This window comes from Furipterus horrens, unplaced genomic scaffold (assembly GCF_987537825.1).
Source record: "Furipterus horrens unplaced genomic scaffold, mFurHor1.1.pri manual_scaffold_11, whole genome shotgun sequence".
In the NCBI taxonomy this organism is placed as follows: Eukaryota; Metazoa; Chordata; class Mammalia; order Chiroptera; family Furipteridae; genus Furipterus; species Furipterus horrens.
This window is the reverse complement of record NW_028327181.1, coordinates 90,606,956-90,623,292: the sequence shown is the minus strand read 5'-3', so window position 1 is coordinate 90,623,292 and position 16,337 is coordinate 90,606,956. Positions and strand designations below refer to the sequence as shown.

The 16,337-nt window shown below is 40.8% G+C and overlaps 1 protein-coding gene across 1 annotated transcript; it reads right to left on the bottom strand.

The window, feature by feature from the left end:
• Nucleotides 1–10,488: 10,488 nt before the first annotated feature.
• LOC149998837 (nonsense-mediated mRNA decay factor SMG8) lies at nt 10,489–16,053 on the bottom strand. The gene is made up of 4 exons (XM_090257915.1): nt 14,260–16,053; nt 13,571–13,716; nt 12,462–13,331; nt 10,489–11,822 (listed from the first exon to the last, which is right to left on the bottom strand). The coding sequence occupies exons 1-4, from the start codon at nt 16,028–16,030 to the stop codon at nt 11,625–11,627; spliced, it is 2,985 nt and encodes a 994-aa protein (XP_090114041.1). The 5' UTR covers nt 16,031–16,053; the 3' UTR covers nt 10,489–11,624.
• Between the last annotated feature and the right edge of the window lie 284 nt (nt 16,054–16,337).

The window sequence follows — 16,337 nt, the reverse complement described above, 5'->3', positions numbered from 1 at the left end:
GCTTTTAACTTTCTTTTTTTTTTTTTTTAAATTTTATTTTTTGGTTATTCAATTACAGTTGTCCCATTTTCCCCCCATTGCTCCCCCCTCCCAGCCCATCCCTTCTCCCACAATCATATCCCTCCCCGTTGTCCATGTCCGTGAGTCATTCATACACGTTCCTTCACTAGACCCTTCCCTTACTTATCCCCCTTCTCTCCCTCCCCCCTCCCCCCTACTGACTACTATTCTGCTCTTTGTTCTATTTAGTTCGTTTGTTTGTGTTGCTCTTTAGTTTCCTGTATTGGGTGATATCATATGGTATTTTGCTTTCTTTGCCTGGCTTATTTCACTAAGCATAATTCTCTCTAGATCCATCCATGGAACTAGATGGCAGGGGTTCCTTCTTTCTTTCTGCTACATAGTATTCCATTGTGTAGATGTACCAGTTTTTTGACCCACTCATCTACAGATGGGCACTTAGGCTGTTTCCAGCACTTAGCTATTGTAAACAGGGCTGCTATGAACATAGGGGTGCATAGGTTTTTTTGAATTAGGGTTTTAGGATTTTTCAGGTATAATCCTAGCAGTGGAATCACTGGTTCAAAAGGCAGTTCCACTTTTAGTTTTTTGAGGTAATTCCATACTGTTCCATAGTGGCTGCACCAGTCTGCATTCCCACCAACAGTGCAGTAGGGTTCCCGTTTCTCCACATCCTCGCCAGCACTTGTTGCTTGTTGATTTGTTGACGATGGCCATTCTGACTGGTGTAAGGTGGTATCTCATTGTGGTTTTTACTTGCATCTCTCTGATGGCCAATGATGTTGAGCATTTTTTCATGTGTCTATGGACCTTCTGTATGTCCTCTTCAGAGAAGTGTTTGTTCATGTCCTTTGCCCATTTTTTAATTGGGTTGTTTGTTTTCTTGATGTTGAGTCATATCAGCTCTTTATATATTTTGGAGTTCAGTCCCCTGTCTGTGATGTCATTGGCAAATATGTTTTCCCATATGGTTGGTTTCCTTTTCATCTTGCTGATGTTTTCTTTTGATGAGCAGAAATTTTTAGTTTGATGTAGTCCCATTTGTTTATTTTTTCCTTTATTTCTCTTGCTTTAGGAGATGTATCCATGAAGATATTGTTACGTGTGATATCCGAAATTTTCCTGCCTATGTTTTCCTCTAGGACTTTTATGGTATCACGGCTTACATTTAAGTCTTTAATCCATCTTGAGTTTATTCTCGTGTGTGGTGTAAGTTGGTGGTCTAGTTTCATTTTTTTGCACGTCCCTGTCCAGTTCTCCCAGCACCATTTGTTAAAGAGGCTCTTCTCATTCCATTTTATGTTCCTTCCTCCTTTATCAAAGATTAGTTGACCATAGAGGCCTGGGTTTATTTCTGGGCTTTCAATTCTGTTCCACTGATCTATATGTCTGTTCTTATGCCAGTACCAGACTGTTTTGATCACAGTGGCTTTGTAGTGTTGTCTGATGTCTGGTGTCATGATTCCTCCTGCTGTGTTCTTCTGTTTCAAGATTGCTTTTGCTATTCGGGGTCTTTTTTGGTTCCATATGAATTTTTGGAGGATTTGTTCTAGGTCAGTGAAATATGTCATTGGTATTTTAATAGGGATTGCATTGAATTTGTAAATTGCTTTGGGTAGTATGGCCATTTTGATGATGTTGATTCTTCCCATCCAAGAACATGGTATTTGCCTCCATTTATTTGTATCTTCCTTAATTTCTTTCTTCAGTGTTGCATAATTTTCAGTGTACAGGTCTTTTATCTCTTTGGTTAAGTTTATTCCTAGGTACTTTATTTTTCTTGTTGCTATAGTAAATGGTATTTTCTTTTTTGCCTCTGTCTCTGATATTTTATTGTTGGTGTACAGAAATGCCTTAGATTTCTGTATATTTATTTTGTACCCTGCTATTTTGCCAAATTCACTTATTATATCAAGCAGTCTTTTAGTGGAGTTTATAGGGTTTTCTAGGTATACTATCATGTCGTCTGCAAATAGTGATAGTTTTACTTCTTCTTTCCCAATTTGGATGCCTTTTATTTCTTTGTCTTGTCTGATTGCTGTGGCTAGGACTTCCAACACTGTGTTGAATAGAAGTGGGGAGAGTGGACAGCCTTGTCTAGTTCCTGATTTCAGGGGGAATGCTTTCAGATTTTGTCCATTGAGTATGATGTTGGCTTCAGGCTTCTCATATATAGCCTTAATTATGTTAAGGTATGCTACCTCTATTCCCATTTTGCTGAGTGTTTTCAACATAAATGGGTGTTGTACTTTATCAAATGCTTTTTCTGCATCTATAGATATGATCATGTGATTTTGGTCTTTCATTTTGTTTAGGTGATGTATTATATTTATTGATTTGCGAATATTAAACCATCCTTGCATCCCTGGGATGAATCCCACTTGATCATGGTGTATGATCTTTTTGATGTATTGTTGGATCCTGTTTGCCAAAATTTTATTGAGGATTTTAGCATCTATGTTCATCAGTGATATTGGCCTGTAGTTTTCTTTCTTTGCTGTGTCTTGACCTGGTTTTGGGATTAGGGTAATACTGGCTTGCTTTTAACTTTCTAGCTGCTTTATCCTGTAAGTTAAACCACACCAACTAAATGCCTGAGTCCAAGTAGTAAAGTTAGCTAAGTTAGCTAGCTTGCTGACTTTCGTACTGCAGGCTGTCACTGCTGAGTGAGTTGTGAATCAGTTTAAAAGTGACAACAAACACTAGAATATAAAATATTCTTTTTGACTAAAACAGAATAGAAAAAAATCAGTGCATAGTGATTCTGTCTTAGAAACAACGTATGTCTGTGCGGTACGTGTGTACTGAATTTTGACATAAAGTGTAGCTCACAGCCCAAGCACGGGGTAATCAATGGAGAGGCCCCAGCTGGAAAGGCACCATCTTCTTTCTGACACTCACTAGCAGTGTGACCTCTTCTCTGCTTCCTTATTATTAAAGGAAAAGACAAACTACTGCGTAAGGTCTCTCCCAGTTAAAACTATGAGTTCTGGATAAAGGGAATAGAGAGAGTAGGGACCTGAAAACCAGGAGGACGGGAAGGGAAATTTTTCTGCCGCCTTACAGGAAGGACTCATATAGTCTACCTTTCGTCAGCCTTGAAAGAGACCAGCGCCTTTACCCTAAGGCCACGTGGCTTTCCCTGTCCCTTCCCCAGAGCTTCCACCACCAGCAGGAACAAGTATAACCAAGACCTCCCCCTTTGTTCCCTGTTTCCTTAAAGGACCAGTGGCAGCAGATGCATCTGTCCCAGTCACACACTCTATCAGCTTTGGCTACGGAGCTCATTTTGCAAAGTCCAGGCAAAGCATCAGAATTAATAAGTGTTCTTTCCAAACTTAGTGGTATTCTCACTGTAAATTAAAATGGAAACAGAGTTCTAAGTTCTCTAGATTTACTTTTAACTTTTCTAAGCATTTTTTTTTTTTATGATGAATTTACTCCCAAGTTTTGGGTTTGTTTTTTTAGTTTTTTCTGATATTTCTTTTTCTTTTCTGTGCAACCTCCTCTTCTGGTTCAGGACCAATCTGCTCTTTTTCAGGGAGGAGCATCTCAGTGCAGCAGGCCTGAGAGCCCTTGTGGGGGTTAATCCACCATGAGCGCCGTAAGCTCTGCGCTGCATCTTGGGAGCTTTGCTCACCTGGATGTACTCAATGCCCAGAGAGTCTGCACCCCAACCCTTAAGTTCAGCACTGCTCTCTGCAGTTTTAAGCATGTGCAGCAAAAACGCAGCACTCTTTTGGGGGCACCAACCTGCACCCAGCCCCAGTCTTTGGCCTGGGCATTCCTACCAACTCCACCATTGTAAGGACAGAATGGCACACATTGCTTCTGCAAAGTGACATCCTTTAGCTGCTTGGTGGCTTTTCAGATATGCATACCCTTTTGGCCTGGCAGTTGTTTCCCAAGTGTTCTCAAAGTGAACATGAATATTTAAAACTCTTGATTTGCACGATTTTGTGGGGTTTTCTGGGTCAAATGAGCAGTGAACCATTTTCAGAGGTCACCTCAGGCCACTTCCAGGAAGAAGCTCCTCTAGTTGTAAAATCCTACTTTAAAAACTGTCAGACTAATATTTACCTTGGTTTTTCTTCTTTATTTTCCTTTGATGTTCTTGTACCACAAATCTGTTTTAGGAAGAAAACAACATCACAATTATTCATCACAATGACCACTATCTAAATCTTTATTTGTTCCCTTCTAAGTAAGGTGATAACTTTCTTGAGGACAGGAATTTGTTGAATATCCTTTGACTCTTCTTCTGTAGTCCCTAACTTGGGATCTTGCAGGGAGCTGGCAATGTGTTTCATTGGCTGCTTTGGATAACATTCAGCAGTTAATTCGTAATAAGAGCTCTTAGAAGTAGAAAAAGGAAATAAAAGTATCTACCAGAAACATACACAGCAGCTTTGTTTTAAGTTCAAGAACAAGAGTAGGATGCCTGTTATTACTGTTACTATTCATCATTGTTGAGAAGATCCCAATCAATTTAATAAGAAAAGTGAAGTATCGGAAAGTAGAGACCAAACATATTTGCATAGGAGATGATGCCAAACCTAAAAAGTCCAAGAGCATCGACTAAAATTTAATTGTCAAGTAATGTGACAATCAGTAAGATGGCTAACTCCAAAATCAAAAGATCAACATGCAAACCTCCAGAGTTTTCCTACATACCACAAAAGATTAATTAAAAAATGAAAGAAAGATCCCACTTGCAATATTAGTAAAAATGCATCAAGTATCTAGAAACAGACTTAACAAAAAATGTGTAAGACCTATGTGATCAAAATATTAAAAGTCTTCTGAAGGACATTAGGAAGAATACACATGTGAAGATACTGTGTTCATAGAATGTTGTATATATGTCAGTTCTCTTCAAATGAATCTACCAATGTAATGCAATCTATTCAAATTCCAAGGGAGTTTTTAAACAAAACCAGGCCAGCTGGTATTTGGTAGAGAAAATATGCAGGAATAGCTACAAAATGTATGAAAAAGAAGATAAAAAAGCAGCAGCTTACCCTACCAGACATCAAAATATAAAGAAATTGGAATTACATAGTGATACTGCTACTGGTACAGAAAAAGATAATTCAAACAACAGACTAGAGTCCAAAGAGAGCCTTTTAGACCAGGAAAGAAAGAATGAGTCATTCAATAAAAGATTTTAAAACAATGTTCATGTAGGGGGAAAACAGTCAATGACACAAAAAACAAATAAAACCAATACTAGAGAAATTTTTTAAATTGTGAATAAAAAAAATATTATAAAAAGGACTAAAAGACAATATCAGAGACCACTTTCATGCCATGAGGTAACAAAGGCCTCGCTAACAAAACCCATACCCCATAAGCCGTGAGATGATCGGCAGATAGGGTGACAGACGGTCAACACACATCCTGCTCCGCACAGCCCTTGCTCTCTTCTCCCCTTGTTTGCTTTCTTCCTGTTGATTTATGGAAGTCCTTTGATATTAAATACCTTCATCCTTTCAGTGGCTTTCATTGAATTTCAGTGTTTCAAATATTCCTCAGTGTTGTGGTCTTTAAGGAGACAGAAGAGTCAGGCAAACCATCCTCAAAAAGCTTATCATGTAAGTGGGGAGAGGAAATAATGAAACCACATAAATAAACACAAATGTGAGATTAAACTCCATAGAAATTAAACACATTATAGGAGTTTATAGAAATTCTAAAAAAAGCAAAAGGCCATATGCCCACTGGAGAGGGAGAGGGTATTGTCTGGGCAATGGCCAATGACCTCTTCCCAGAGGCCTTGGCAAGCCGCCCCCATGCTAGTCCCCAGCTCCTAGGCTCAGAAGTCAGACTCTTCACCAAGAGAGGGCTCACTTCTTCCGATCAGGGTAGTCTCACCTCATCAATACTGCAGTGCTAGTAAAAAATCAGAAGGCCAAGATTACGGCCTGACAGTGAGAATTACATCTGTTCCACAGACAACACCTGTGTCTACACGATCAGGGAACTACACTCAGAAGCACAGTCAGAAGGCTACTTGGTGAGAACAGAATTAGAACAATAGGAATCAGCTGAATCCTGTGCTTAAAAAAAAAGACTGAATTAGCTGGATCCATGCATCTCCCCAACAGGCACAGCCTGGTGACTGGGCTGGACTCTCCACATCTGCTGCCTGAGGTACCATCTCTACTCTTAGGCACTGCTAGGATGGGCAATGCCCATGTCAGACTCTCCCTCACCTGTTCTGAGCTTTTATTGCTGACCAACCCTCCTGCAGATAGACATGTTTCCTTTAGCAGTTACACATCCAGCCAGGTATTTCTCAAGTCTGGTAGACCAGGAGGCCATTTGGTCCGTACACATCTCTGCTCTGCTCCATGATGTGTTGAGCTTGGCATTTCTCTCTTGGGGAGCCGCCTTTTAAAAACTTACCGTATTTTTAAGTTCTCATGGGAGGGGAATGCCTCACTACTGCCCACGTCCCAAAAGGGGGACAAATCTCACAGAAGAAGTAGGACTAGCAGGGCTGAAACACTCAGGGAAGGCTTTATGAGGAAATAGGAACTGGAGCTGGCTTTTGAGAGATTCATAGGACTTGCAGCACAGGCAGAGCAAAGCAAGGGGATTTTCGATGAGAAAAGGCACAAACAAGAGTAGAAATGGGCATGGTGTGGCTAGGTTATGGTGAGGGCTGCTTTGGCTATAGTGGGGGGCTGCTCTGGTTGGAGTAGGGGGCTGCCATGACCATTGAAAATGTAAACAAGGTATTAGGTTGGATTAGTAGGGTAGTCAAGATCGTCAGCTGATTATACCTCTCTTTTAATGTTAGCTCCTGCCTGTTGGGAAAATAAGCCATTGTGTAATTGAAGAAAAGGCACACAGGCAAGCTCCAGGAAGAGGTGAGTATAAATACGACATGCTTTAGAGAGGCCTGATGCAGGATTTAGTTTGCAATGTTTTAACTGAACCTATTTACACCATGCTTTTTACACGCTGGAGAAGAAAGCCGCTAAGTAAATTTAATGACTTGACAAGATCACACTTTTATCTCTTAGCCATGTCCTTTCAGCCAGGGTGACTTCATGAGGGTGGGAATTCTATATCTCTCCTCATTTCAGCCAACAAGGAAAGAAATCAGTTGTAGAGAGTAACTGGTAATACATCAAATCAACATCATCCATTTTGAGTTGAAGAAATTTTGCTATGATTTCAACTCTGGCCTATTATAAGTTCTCACAATAGTACAGTAGCTTGTTATCTTGACTTCAGTTCCACAGAATCTCTGGGAGTGGGCTTCCTTTAAAAATATCTGGAATATGTTAAAATAATAAAGCATATCTCAGTGTTCATGACTAAACAAAAATATCAAGGAGGAATAGGTGGGAAAGTGGCTTTGATTTTCAGTTTGTGGGTTCTGACTCTATTCTAAAGATAGAATATATTTTGGGAAGCTGAATTAACTGTTGTCTTACCAAAATGAGACAGGAATTACAATATAAACCGTTGCTACTACAATCATGGGTGCTGCCACAAGGAGTTTCTTCTCATACCTATATCCTGGCACTTCGTTGATGATCAAAAAAAGAGAAAAACAAGAATTTTAAAAAACAAACCAAAGAGATGGAAAAGATAAAAACTAACCATTCTTAAGCCTATTCTAAAGAATAGCTAACTATTCTTTACTACTCTAAAACCCCACCCTTACAGGTGAATGGCTTATGAGGGGGACCCAAAAATCCCCAGAATATATTTATAAAATATTGTGTATTTATCCTTATATGCATAAACCTCAGTCACTTTCAAAGTACTCTCTATTTGATGCAATACACCTATAGAGACTTTTTTCCCACTGCTCAAAACAGTTTTTGAACTTGATTTTGATGCCTTTTAGTGCTTCTGCTGTTTTTTGTTTCCTCGATTCCACATTGGCAAAACGAATCCCTTTGAGGAATTTTTCATCCAGGGAAACACAAAAAGTCACTCAGGGAAATATTGGGTGAATAGGGAGGGTGGGGCATGGGGGTCATGCCATTTTTTGTCCAAAACTGTAAGGAAGTCCGACAACCAAGGATTTAAAGAATAAATATTCATCCGGATGGGTAGGAACGGCAGAAATGGGGAGTTGGGGTGAAGAGGATGCGGTGTGGCAATGGCAAGGCAGCAGCAAGGCAGTGGTGGCGGCTGGTGGAATGGGTTGTCCCACACTCACATGTGGTGGATAAAAGCTGGGAGGGACACCTGGGGAGTGATCCCAGCCCCAGGCCAGACCCTGAAGCCCAGGTTCCCAGCGCTGGGAAAATAAAGCCTCATAGCTTCCGGCTGTTAAAACCAGAGAGGGTTGCAGTGGCAGAAGGAACTGCCCATTTCTCAGGTGAGTCTGTTCAGAGGGTTGCCACAGTCCTAGAAAGCACTCAAACCCACCTTCTCTGGGAACCACCACCAGGGAAACAGCTAGAGGGGCACCAGTCATATATGGGAAGTGGGTGAAGTGATTAGAAACAGGGAAAGGGCTGAGCAAGTAGCATTGTTCCATCTCAGGCCCCACCCCCACATACAACACCACAAAGGCTCTGCCCTTTACAACATAACAGGTGCTCCAAGACAGGGAGTTAAAGCAGCTGTACCTAATACACAGAAACAAATACAGGGAGGCTGCCAAATTGAGAAGACAAAAAAAATATGACCCAAATAAAAGAACAGAATGAAACTCCAGGAAAAGAACTAAGCTAAACAGAGATAGCCAACCTATCAGATGCAGAGTTCAAAACCCTGGTGATAAGGATGTTCAGAGAACTCATTGAATATGGCAAGCATAGGGGAAGAAATGAAGGCTACACTAAATGAAATAAAGAAAAATCTACAGGGAACCAACAGTGAGGGAAGGAATCCAGGGTTCAAATCAATGATTTGGAACATAAGGAAGAAATAAACAGCCAATAGAGAGTCCCAAACAAGTTGGACCCAAAGAGGACCACACCAAGACACATCATAATTAAAATGCCAAAGGTGAAAGATAAAGAATCTTAAAAGCAGCAAAACAGAAGATGAGAGTTCCCTACAAAGTAGTTCCCATAAGACTATCAGCTGCCTTCTCAAAAGAAACTTTGCAGGCAAGAAGAGACTGGTAAGAAGTATTCAAAGTGATGAAAAGCAAGGGCCTACAACCAAGATTCCTCTATCCAGCAAAGCTATCATTTAGAATGGAAGGGCAGATGAAGTGCTCCCCAGAGAAGGTAAAGTCAAAGGAGTTCATCATCACCAAGCCCTTATTATATAAAATGTTAAAGGGACTTATTTAAGAAAAAGATCAAAACTATGAACAGTAAAATGACAACAAACTCACAACTATCAACAACTGAATCTAAAAAGAGAAAAACAAACTAAGCAAACAACTAGATATGAATAGAATCATAGATATGGGGTTCATATGGAGGGTTATCACCAGGGAGGGGGGAAAAGGTACAGGGATTAAGAAGCATAATTGGTAGATACAAAATGGACAGTGGGATGTTAAGAATATTGAAGGAAATGGAGAAGCTGAAGAACATATATGCACGATTTATGGACATGAACTAAGGGGGGGTGATTGCTGGAGGGAACGGGGTGTACCAGGTGGAGGGGGTCAAAGGGAAAAAATTGGGACAACTCTAATAGCATAATCAATAAAATATACTTTAAAATTGCTTTAAAAATAATAAATGACTGAGAAGCTTTAAAAAGTTAACTGAAAATGGTATTTATACTTTGTAACTTAAGTCTTTAGCAGATGAAAGAATTACCTATTACCTTCACAAATGAAAATTTCTCAGCCAGACCCCACAATTAACTCACAGTTTGGGGCTGGCAGAATAGAATCTGCATATTTTGAACCACCCCCCACCCCCCACCCCACCCCCGAGGGAATTGTGCTATCAGTAGGTAATCCACAAACCATCAGAGAGGTGGAACTTGAAGAGCCTCAGATGAGGTCAGTTAATTTAAAAACATAAATAAAATTTATTACATATCATATACCACGAATGCAAAAATGATGCAATTAATCAAATCAATTATTTTCTAGGGATCTGTTTGGCAGGATAGCCAATCAAGGCAGGGAGTGGGAGGGAGACATGTCTCACCCATTAACTCAGCAGTTCTGAGTCTGGTGCAGTAAGATTGCCAGGTGTTCCAGAAATCACAAGGAAAAACATGAGAGCACAGGAGGGGAGCCCTTGAAATTCTTTCTGTATCGTTCCCACTATCTGGAAAAGGCTTTTAAACTGTATATTAATCCCAAGGTCTGAAGATGGGAGGAGGGGAAACCTAGAAACTGGCTACGAGCAGAAAACCCCTAAAACCCCAATGGGCAGTACACTCAGACTAGCTGGGCGCCCACTTGCAGCTTTGTGCTCAAGTGTATTTCATAAATAAACTTGCTATTTCCACTGCACACATTGTCTCTCGCCTGAATTCTTGAGAGTGAGACAAGAACAGAGGAGGGGGACCCCCCCCAACTATATTCCCTATACTTTATATCACCATGATTATTTTTATAACTGCCAATTTGCACTTTTAAAAATTTATTTATTTATTTATTTTTAGAGAGAGGGGAAGAGAGGGAAGAAAGAGAGGGAGAGAAACATCAATGTGTGGTTGCCTCTCATGCACCCCAACTGGGCATCTGGCCTGCAACCCAGGCATATGCCCTGACTGGGATTCAAACCTGCGAACCTGTGGTTCACAGGCCGGCATTCAATCCACTGAGCCACACCAGCCAGGGCTAATTTGCACTTCTTAATAAAAACTTATATAACTGCTTTAAACTATTGGTAAGATATATTATGCAAATACTATATTTCATATATGTTAAGACTAAAATCTCCAATTTTATTTGCCCAGCATTTCAGAATCAATGTATTTAGGAAAATATAATCAATTACACTAAAACTTCGGTATGTTAACTCATTTTACACATTCATCTAATTGGTGATATGTCAGTGTTACCAGGTTGATGCCCGTGAAAGTTATCATAGATTAGTAAGATTTGTATCACTTGAAAATTGTTTCACAGTACTGGAATTTTTAAAGAATAAAGTGTGTAATATTTTGGATCGAAAAGATTTAGCTCAGATAGTATTCATTTAAAATAAGGTATATCATCTGTTCAAGAATGGTAAAAAAAGAAAGAAGAATCATCTAACTCAGGTTAACAAAATTGTAAACCAAACAACAGGGCTTCTTTCAAGATTATTTCAGGAGCAGCATCTTAAGGAAAATCCCTATTAAAACATAATTTTAGCAATAACAAAGTTCTGGCTCAACATGATTATGAAACATTTAGTTTTGATAGAAATATGTTTTATTATGGACAGCGAAACAGACACAAGAGAAAACAGAGGTATCAACCATATATTTTAAGTCCTTTTCTAGAATGACCGATGTTTATTAGAGAGTTGTAGCCCCTCTGACAATAAATATCAATGTTATCACGGAACAGTAGAACAATTATTGTCCAAATACTGAGCTTCTGTAAGCAAAACCCACTGTGGGTTCAAGAAAACACTGTATACACATACCAAATCAATAACTCCGTATACACCAGAAACAAAAACCAGCTCAAGTTTAGAAATGAACTGGCTGGAACACACTTATTGTGTTACTGCTTTAAGAATCCCACGGAGCACCTTGTAACTCATTAACTGCACGTTTTCCTTTGGGGGGAAACATGGTCCTCTCTCTGTCACATATGCATAAGGAAATCTCAAAACCCAGAGACCATCTGGTGGGAGAGTGATTTCTTGTTTTTCTGGGTAGAATACTGGACATGGTGGTGGGCCTGGCTGTACCTGAAAAACACAGATAATAGAATTATTTTTTCATTTTTCAATAAGAAACACCTGAAAGGTAAACGCCTAAACGAACAATAGGTTTCTAGGTAATGGGTACACTCCTAATTTTAATCATATCTAATACATCATTATTTAGGTTCAAATATCCTGCTTTTCTACAAATTTTAACTTCAAGTTCTGCCTTAACCAACTGATGTGAATTGATGGCATGAACTGATTAACTCACAACTTGTTTTCCAAGAAGAATATTAGGTATAAAAAGTATTTAAAATTAAGGCCTGCTTAATTAAATTATTACTTTGATATTATTCTGTACGTTTTAAAAACAATCAAAACAAGAATCAGGCCCTGACCAGATAGCTCAGTTAAGAGTGTTGTCCCAACACACCAAGGTTGCGGGTTTGATCTCCCGTCAGGATACACAAGAAGCAAACAATCAATTAATGCACAAATAAGTGGAACAAGAAATCAACATTCCTCCCCTAAAATCAATAAATAAAATGAAGGAAATAAAAAACAAAAACTAGCAATAGCATTTTGGTTTCTGAAGATGGAAGAGCTGTATTTCTTTTTTCTTTTCTTTCTTTCCCTGTTTAGGATAGGAGGAGGAAGGAGAGGGAGGGCCATATTTCTTACCTGAGGAGTTAGTATTATCTGCAAAGGAGCATCAGGAACCACAACAAAAAGCCTCATAAGTTGAGCATAATGTGGTTTTAGTCCTCTACCCTGAGACGATGACAGAATATATAAGGGCATATCACTATTTAGGGCTTTTAAAGCTGATTCCTTTGGTCCACTTCCTAGTACTTTCATTACTTTGTCAGGCCCTGAGCACATAAACCTCCGACCTCGTGAGTCTTCATATTCAAAGCCAACAAATGCTCGAGCTATGTCATCTCGCCGTCTTCCTCGTCCCATTACAACCGCACTTCTCTTTCCAGGAATAGCTTTATTTGGAGCAGGCCAAGAATTTGTGTCTAAGTCTCCTTCATCTTCAGCTCTGGTCCTGATGACAATGTCCCAAGGCATAAGATAGTTTGTTCCTGGAATGAAGCCCTGTTGGTCCAAACCTGTATGAAAATTGTAAGACTTAGCAGGGCCTAGTTTAACCAAAGACCAGCTTGAGAATTTCGGTAGCAGACCTTTAGGGCAATTTGAATTCAGCATGCCTGGGAGATATTCAACTGTGGATGCCTGTCGATCAACCAAGTTTGGTCTCTTCTCAGTTTTTACTTCTCCTTGACCATGAACTTCTGGATTATCGCCTCCTGCTTGTGGATCAGCTGGATAGGTACCTAAACTATCTGTGGATTGGCCTAAACTCAAAGCTAGACTCAGGCTTGTGCTCTCTCCTTGGGTCTGAGGTTCTTTTTCTTTCAGTTTGTCAGCTTCTGCATCTGGAGGGGCAGAAGATTCATTTTTGGCAGGTGCAGGATCTGGAGTACTTGGTTCAAATATTGGGAAATTGATATGGTCCAATTTTCCACAACATTTTTCTTCCAGAAGCTATAAAGGAAGGGGGAAGGGGGAAGCCTGTGAGTTTTTCATTAAATTAACACAAAAAATTCTTCACTCAAAAAAGACAATGAGTAAGCAAATAAGTACATGTAAAGAACTTTCCCTTGTTTACATATCACAAAGCAGTCACATTTTTTTTTCTAGGTATTTTACTTCTGAAGATATTTTACTCAATTGATAGTTAACAGAAAAAAGGAAAAAAAGAAAGAAAAAAATCCAGAGTCTACCTGATAAAAGTCATAGTTAGCTGCCTTGATATCAAAGGGATCATCTCGAGGTGCTTGTTTCCTTCCACAGTTACAGGCACCAGTGGATCGAGCGCGGCTATTGTGATATAGCACAGGAGGATTTCTTTCAGCCTCTGGTTTTTCTCCTGAAAAATGTTAAGTAACTATTAATTTCACACACACAATGCAGAGTCAAATTTATTTTGCATTTTTTAGCATCTAACCCCCAAATTTCTCCAAACAGTACACTGGAAATAAGAAGGAAAAAACAAAACAAACAACCCAAACACCGAACCTTGACTAAATACACATAAGAGAAACAAGTGACAATACATTAGGCTTCCTAAATAAGTTTTATCGTTATGGTGACCTTACACTTCATTATATTCATTTTAGTTCAACAAAAACTATAATATAAAAATCTTAATATGAAATTTCTGGAACTGGATTTTGTAACAGTTCCCATTTACTAACACCTTAGGGTTCACTCTTTAACTACAAGAAAATAATTAGCTGTCATAGCTGATTACTTTCTTTTTTACAACAGGACAGAACACTTAAATCTGATATGCCTACATCTCCATAGGGCTCTTTTTAAAAATATCCATACATAGTGAACAAACTCTCTTAAAGCAAGAATAAAAACAAGCTCATAGTTTTGATTTTAAAATTCTGAGAAAACTTGTTACCTGATTTAGGTAATGAGTGAAATTTATGTACACAATGTTGATCAGTTAAACTCCTCTCCTCACAGAGCTGATGGCCATTGCTCCAAAACTTGTAGCAGTCCTCATGTAACTGCATGGCGTATTTGTGAAAGGCTGGACCCCTGGCATGTTGGCTGTATACTCGCAGAGCCTGCGCAAGTTGATTCTTATGGACAGTCATTGTGTAATTATGAGGCAAATTTGACTGATAGGCACTATGAGCCATGGGTAAAGCTTTTTGGCACCGGTTTTCTGAGAATTTGGTGTCAATATCCAAAAACCCTTCCAAGACTTTAATACTGCTTAAAATCTTAGATGTTAACTCTCCATTGGGAGACCCCAGGTCCTCCTCTTTCCCATCAATAGCTACTTCATATAGTTTTGAAGCTGCTGAGATCCACTTCTGGTAAGTGGGAAGTTCAAAATGGGAAGGCTGTGGGTTCCTGCCCACACTATCATCAAAACCTTTCTTGCTTAGAACTAGCTCCACATGCTGCCATAGGAATTCCCGAAGAGTGAAATCCACTAGCTGCCCTGAAGAACTGCAACTGCTGCTGTCAACGTGGAAAGAAAGGTGTTGTCGGCTATGTTGCCTCATCACCTGGTATCGCCTGGGACCCGACAGGGGTGCAGGCACCTGCAAAGATTCAGGGTCTTTCACCGTACAATGACTCCTAAGTTGGTCCAACAACATGCCTACTGGGTCCTCCTCCTGGCTTCCTGAAACTATGTACACAAAAGCCTGGTTGGCAGGTACAGTAAAGAGGCAGTTGATACTCTGATTAGTCAAGACACGACTTTTCCGGAAGATTCTATAAATCTGGTCCTCCAGGGCGTGTTGCAATCTCCTTTTAGGAGAATGCTTCTTGGGCTTGTCTGGATGCGCTGGGTCTTGGTTCCGAGGAGGTTCCACTTTAAGGGCTCCATTGAGTTGAAAGAGGAAAAGGAGTCTAGGTGGGCAAGGTCGGCAGTTTAGTTTCCAGTCTTTGCCAACTGGACAATCCTTAATGGCTGTTTTGAGGAGGGGCAGTACTTTTTGTCTCAGTCCATCCAGGGCTCTGAATACTCGGTCATAAGTGATGTCAAAGGAACAAGTGGGATGGACCAAAAGCAGGATATGGCAGACGGAGAAAAGGTAAAGGAGACTGAGGCACTGCAGTTTCTCTTGATGTTTCCAGAACTCGTGCGCTTCCGCATGAGGTAAAGGGAGTCCACCTCCAGCTTCCCCGCTCTGAAGGGCCCGACAAGCCCGCAGAAGCTGGGAATTGTCACAGATAGAAGTGAGAAGAAGATACAGAACTTTGCTTTCCTGATTGTAATAGGCCTGCAGAAGGCTGTAGTCCTGCGAGCCTGGCTCAGTTTGGCTCCTTTCCGCGGCAGCTCCACCTCCCCGAACTGCATCCGCGGCCCCAGCCCCAGGCCCAGCCCCAGGGTCCTCGGCTCCACCAGCCTCCCCGACGGCGTCAGCCTCTGTCCTGACTCCAGGCCCTGGGTCCCCAGGATCTTGGTGGCGAAAAAGGGGGAAAACCTGTCGGTCGCACACCGTGTTCACAAGTGAGAACTTCTCGGAATTCAGGCGCAGAGCCGTCTTGCCGAAGATGCCCACCACGCAGATCTCATCCTCTCGCCAAGGAGGCTCCGGTCCGCTAGCCACGCTCGCTCCGCCCTCTGCAGGGGACCCCTCGGGACTTTCAAGGTTGTACCAAGCTGACGCCCCCATTAGAAGCTCTCTCAAGCTCACGGGACCAGCCATGGTGCTGCGACTTCTCCAGAGCCCTTCCGGTTCGCCGAGCAACCCCAACCGACTTCCGTCCGCTTTTGAAATCCCTCCCCCTTTTCTTCAGCGCCTGCTTTCCTCTCACTTTCGGTTCCGCCTTCCGCACCTCCTCTGCGTTTTTCTCCGTTTTCCCTAGCCCTGCACCACGGAGGTGTAAGATTTTCCTCAACACGAGGCAATGGGAATTGAGATGCCACATCAAAAAGACAATCGGAAGCAGTTAGTTTGCATTTGAAGAAATACAAAAACTGCCAAAGAAAATGTCAAGTATAAAAGTATAAAA

Coding starts and splice junctions, on each gene's coding strand:
- LOC149998837 (XM_090257915.1), bottom strand. CDS start 16,030: ATGGCTGGTCCCGTGAGCTTGAGAGAGCTTCTAATGGGGGCGTCAGCT. Junction 13,332..13,570: donor CTAACTATGACTTTTATCAG/GTAGACTCTGGA, acceptor CTTCCTTTATAG/CTTCTGGAAGAAAAATGTTG. Junction 11,823..12,461: donor AGATAATACTAACTCCTCAG/GTAAGAAATATG, acceptor TGTGTTTTTCAG/GTACAGCCAGGCCCACCACC.